The sequence below is a fragment of the Gastrolobium bilobum genome, unplaced genomic scaffold (genome assembly GCF_033153095.1).
Source record: "Gastrolobium bilobum isolate Gb01-03AN ecotype WA unplaced genomic scaffold, APGP_CSIRO_Gbil_v1 utg5148, whole genome shotgun sequence".
NCBI lineage: Eukaryota > Viridiplantae > Streptophyta > Magnoliopsida > Fabales > Fabaceae > Gastrolobium > Gastrolobium bilobum.
Window position 1 is genome coordinate 238,526 of NW_026898045.1, and position 6,000 is coordinate 244,525.

At 35.2% G+C, this 6,000-nt stretch overlaps 1 protein-coding gene across 1 annotated transcript; it reads right to left on the minus strand.

Annotated features, from left to right (window-relative positions):
• Nucleotides 1–2,097: 2,097 nt before the first annotated feature.
• On the minus strand, nucleotides 2,098–5,521 carry LOC133312382 (receptor-like protein 46). Its single transcript, XM_061513558.1, has 2 exons — nucleotides 4,332–5,521; nucleotides 2,098–4,259 (listed from the first exon to the last, which is right to left on the minus strand). Exons 1-2 carry the CDS (start codon nucleotides 5,500–5,502, stop codon nucleotides 2,212–2,214), a joined length of 3,219 nt encoding a protein of 1,072 aa, XP_061369542.1. The 5' UTR covers nucleotides 5,503–5,521; the 3' UTR covers nucleotides 2,098–2,211.
• Between the last annotated feature and the right edge of the window lie 479 nt (nucleotides 5,522–6,000).

Genomic DNA, 6,000 nt, shown 5'->3' on the forward strand with positions numbered 1-6,000 from the left:
GACCTAAAGCTTCAAGTTTTGTGAGATAGGAAAAGTGGAAAAATGGACTAAACAAGGAGCTATGAGCTTGCCCTTCCCACCATTCAAGCATCGACCATGAGCAGGGGAAAAGAAGAAATAAATCACGTGGAAGGAGAGAGAGAATGGAGGTGACCGAATTTGGTAGGAGAAAATGGATTTAAAATGGATATATGTTGACTTTTTGACTTAACATTTATTTTATATATTAATCTCAGGTTAAAAGAGACAGTTATCTCATGTTATATAGTCAAATTAGTGAGCTTCATCACTTGAAAAAATAAAAGAAAAGAAAAAGATGACACAGTTATCGAAAGGTGTGTAAGAGAAAAAACTTGTCTTATGTGACACGAGAATAGCTTTTCCCTTATTTTATTGGTTAGTAATTTAACTGATATAATTAATTTAATTTTTTTAGTCATAACTAGCTTAATAAAAAATATTATAAATCCATAATTTACTCCAAATAATGCAATTATATCAACAAAATTAAATTTAGACCAAGTTTTGTGTATTTGCAAAACTATCTTTAAACTTTATCATAATTAAACTTTGACCCACAAGCTTATTTAATAATACTAATTGAGTCCTATACTTGTTTGGCATGAATGATATACTTATCCATATTATCAAGTTAATTTAATAATTAACTTATCACAATTTTCCTTTTTTTTGCATAACTGTTATAGCGGTTAACGGAACCCATTGCAGCAAGTTTTATTATTTAACTTAATATTACATAATTAACTCACCAAAGCTTGCATCAAAACTTACTTATCTCAACATTACAAAACTTACTAATCATCTTATATTTGCAAGATTTAATAGTGTGGGTTATTATAGTTGGTTTCTTGAAGAAAAACTAGAGAATGTAAAGGTTTAAAAAATGTGAAGCACCCAGACTAAATGCCATCCAATGTGATCATAACATGGGAAGGGCAAGATTTAAAAGTAAAGGTTCCTTTTTGTGATGTTTAATGCAAGTCCATCGCAAAAAGGAACCTTAACTTATTCTCGAGAAGTAAAAGTTGAGAGGTAAGAGTCAAGGCCTTCTGTTTTGCTTTTATGTATGCTTCTTGTTAATATCAATATTTACATAGCTAAGAAAATAACTCCCGGTAGATGATTGGTTGGGCAAAGAAAACAAGTAAATGCATTTTATCCCCCTTGAATTATAGTTGTTCTAAACCCACTTTAGGTATTTCGCCTAACCCTTTAAACTTTGGTTTTTAATTAAAGCGTTAGTATCATTCAACTTTAACTGAGGTTATCCTTTGAAACCCTTATAACCAAATTTTAGGCTGTTAAAATCAAATTTATGAAGGTAAAGTGATTAAAATATAAAACTTTTTGTAATAAGTTATCCTTTTATGGTTTTATTATTTTTTGTGTAAAAAAAAAAATATTTGTTCTTTTAAATAACATAACTTATATCATTTCACTCTCACAAAGAGGTGGAACCCACACTTTTATATTTTTTTTGTCCACTCTATCTCCTCTTTTATCTTTCTCTCATTTAAAATGACATAACTTTACATCCTTTAAAATGACACACATTTTTCCAAAAAAAAAAAAAGATAGTAAAGTTCTTCAAATCTTACTACGTATTTGTCTGCATCCTCCTTTACTCACACCCTTTTATAAAATTTTCTGACTCCAATATTAAATGAAGTATATCTATTAGTGTAATGTAATCATTCAGCGCAAGTTTACAGAAACTCTTGATTGAGTTGATTCTTCTGTATGACCATTCCAATTTCCAACTACAATCTACAAAGTAATTGAAATAATTTTTTTTTTAAACACATTTCTTAGAGAAAATGAACTATGGAAAATTTAACTATTTTGCCCAATTAATGCATTTACTATGTGAATTAACATATAAATGAATTGAAGAATTCCACTCACGAAAACATGTGCCACACTGCATGCATTATTAATTACTAGACCATAACACAAATTTCAAACTTTATTTGGAATTTGTTTATTTGCTGTAAACAATAACTAGTGCTCAAACTTCAAAGCATAAACTACTTGCTACAATTACACAGTAAATCTTAAAATATCTATCTAAAGCCATACAACATTGTGTCAACTAAAGATGAAATTAAAAAAAAAAACAGAAAAACGACACAAACCTTATTGAATTTACTAGTAAAACATATAGAAAAAGAAAGAAAAGAGAAACAACAGTCACCCACTCATACGGCTTCTCATCATCATCATCAGCTTCTTTAGCTTTGCCCATTTTATAACAATTGCCACATAAATCTTGTCTGTCTTGTCATCCGCCCATCTGAAGTAAGCATGTCTAAAACTCTTGTTGAAAAATAAGGTCCCAATAACTCCCCAGAAACCAGTAGCAAAGCCAACCGCTATTACAAAGTAGAACCATATTTTTTCTACCTTTTCTTTCTTGCCATCATCAATATCATCTTCATTACCTTTGCTTTCAGGAGCTGGATTTGATTCGTCACCAGGACATAATTTTGGAAGTGGAGATCCACAAAGATACAGGTTGTCAGCATAAATAGATGAGTCATATGTTGAAAACTGATTACCTTTGGGAATTGGTCCTGAAAAATTGTTGTGTGACAAGTTTAAATGGCTCAAGAAAGTTAAAGCTGGCATGTTGTTTGGAATTGTGCCTGAAAGTTGGTTATGAGACACGTCCAAGGATTCCAATGATTTCATATCACCGATCATCTTAGGGATCTCTCCTTTCAAATGATTGTTTGACAGATTCATGCCATGTAATCCAGTGAGCAAAGTTATTTCATTGGGAATGGACCCAACCAAATTGTTTTCTGACAAGTCCATGATGACTACAAACTTCAAGATTCTGATGTACTCAACTTCTGTCCCTTTCATGACTTCTTTGACATCCTCATTATACCATCCAGGAGCCTCTGCGACAGAATCATTATGCGGCATGGGAACCAATTTTGTATTGGCTTTATCTGATGATTTGTCCAGAGTCATTCCTCTAAGATTGCCTATGCACCAAGGTACTGAACCTTGTAATTTGTTGCGGGAAAGGTCCAAAATTTTCAGTGTCGTGAGTTGGCATAATTGTGAAGGAATGCTGCCACCCAACAAGTTTTGCCGCAGTCTGAGAATTTGTAGTGAAGGAAAAATGTTTGTAGTCCATGATGGTATACTCCCAGAAAGTTGATTCTCACCAACATCCAAAATCACCAATTGCTTCAAATTTCTCAAAGACAGTGGAAGCTCACCTTGAAGGCTGTTATTATTCAAATGCAACCATACCAATGAGGAAAGATTCCCGAATGAGCTTGGAAACTCACCCGATAGGTTGTTGGATGACAAATTTATTTCTTCCCATTCTTCATTATCCTTCCAACAATTTGGAATTTCACCAGATAACTTGTTCTTTGAAAGGTCAAGGTAGCTCAGCTTAGTAATTTGGCACAAAGAGATTGGTATTGAACCATTTATGAGGTTATTTCCAAGAATCAAGTTATACAATCGGGGCATCATATGGCCTATATTTTCTGGAAGTGATCCACCGATTTGGTTATTGGAGAGATCCAAATAATATATGTAGGGCACAATTGAGGGCCATTCTCTTGTAGAAATTGTACCCTCCAACTTGTTTGAAGAAAGATCCAAATACGAAAGTTGGGGCATAAGTTGCCAGAGACTTTGAGGAAATAAACCATAAAATTTATTAGAAGAAAGATCTAAGGAAGTTAAGTTGACAAGTTGTCCCATATTATTAGGAATGATCCCGTCCAACTTATTGTTAGATAAATCAAGTTCATTCAACTTTTTTAATTTTGGCACTAGAGAAAAGGGAATGGGCCCATAGAAAAAATTTGAGCTGAGATCAAGGAACTCTAGATTTTCAAGTTGCCCCAGCCAAGTTGGCAAGCGATCACTAAATTCATTATCACTTAAATCCAGTGCCTCCAAATCATATCTAATGCATCCTGACAATTCGTAGCTTCCAGTTAGTTCTCCTTGAAGCTTATTTCCCGAGAAGTCTAACAATTTGAGGTGGCACATGTTTCTTATAATTGATGGCAGAGAACATTCCATATGTGGGAGTTCATTCGACGAAAGATCAAGGACGATAAGACTCTTCAACTTAGCAAACCACGATGGAATCATTGAACTGAAATTGTTCATGGAAAGGTCTAGGAACTCAATAGAAGTCATGTTTTGGAAAGTCTCTGGAATCGGACCACGAAGCCCATTGTGAGAAAGATCAAGATACGCAAGTGATGTCATGTTTCTGAAAGCATCAATACTTGCGACACGAAGCCCATTCCGTGAAAGATCAAGGAACTTAAGTTTCTCAAAGTTTTGAAACCATGATGGAACTGAAGTGAAATAGTTCCACGAAAGCTCAAGGAATTCAATTGAAACCATGTTTTGGAATGTCTCGGGAATTGGACCATGAAGCCTATTGAAAGAAAGATCAAGATGCACAAGTTTCTCCAAGTTAAGAAACCATGATGGGATTGAAGTGATCTTGTTGTCAAAAAGGTAGAGGGATTCAATGGAAGTCATGTTTTCAAAATCATCAGAGAACCATGATGGAATCGAAGTGATATTGTTGGCAGAAAGGTCGAGGAATTGAATGGAAGTTAAGTTTCTGAAAGCATCAAGAATTGGACCTTGAAGCGAATTATATGAAAGATCAAGATAAGAAAGAGATGTCATGTTTTGGAAAGCTTGGTGTGGAATGAGATATTTGTTAAGTTCACAACCACTCAAGTAAATATGTGACAAGGAAGGAAGCATGTGAAGTACCTGGAACATCTTGTCTGCATCCCCAAGGTTAACACCACTCATGTCAAGGTGTTCTAATAATTGAAGTTTAGAGATCCAATTGATCATGTCACCGTTTGATAAATCTTGGAAATTGTAACTGAGATCAAGATGGTGCAGGTTGGTGAGATTTCCAAGATTGTGAGGAATCCTCCCGCCAAAGTTAGCGTCCGAGAGAGAAAGATACCTAAGCCATCTCATAGAACCAATGAAGTTTGGTATTGGACTAGAATTGAAATCATTTCCACTCAAGTCCAAGTAAGTCAAGTGTTCCAACTGCAACAAAGATGGATTAACATTTGGAGCTTGCATATGAACTCCGTCTTGCACAGTATCATCTTGTAGAGAAAGTTGCTTGTACTCTATATACTCCTCAGATTCTGGTGTAACCAAAGGTGGCATGAAGAAAGGATACCTGAGATCAAGGTTGGTAGGATTACTGAGATCAAGCTTGATAACATGAGCAGTAACATTGTCACAGGCTATGCCTTCCCATTGGCAACAATGAATACCTTTCCATGAGGAAAGCCTGTTTGATGGATCATGAAGGGATGCTTTGAACTTGAGAAGAGCTTGCCTCTCTCGTTCTATGCAGGGGAAGGTTGAATTTGAACACAAGCATATTTGTGCAATTTCAGCCAACAGCAAAAGGACAACACATGTTGCCACACTCAGGTATCTTCCCATTCTTAGTGAAACAAACAAGTACATTGATTGGAACAGTCAATGGTATTGATGGCTTTCGCTCCACTCTGACAACTCTTATATATACTAAGAAATTTACACTTGTTGGAACAATGCATGCATGATGAATTTCGTGGAAACATCAACCCCCAATCAAATGTTAAGTCAAGTTTAAAAGCTTTGTCATTATTCGAGGAACTGGTACACATGTGCTGAGCAATTTCTCTCACAAGTGGAAGACTAAAGGGGTGGACGAAGACTATAACCAAATTGATGGAGATGGTAAACGGCGTCAACGCACAAGAAATTTCGAGGTTGGACTTTGATGGCCCTTTAAGGACATGAAAGAGACATTAGTTGCGTGCGTGCTTTTTGGTTTCCCAAAGCTATCATTACCAACTATCAAGTAGAATGAAGAAAATTGAATCGTTGGGTCAAATCAAGGGGTCCTGCAAACACCAAGTACGTTACAACACAATACAGAGTGAACAAATTAAGGAC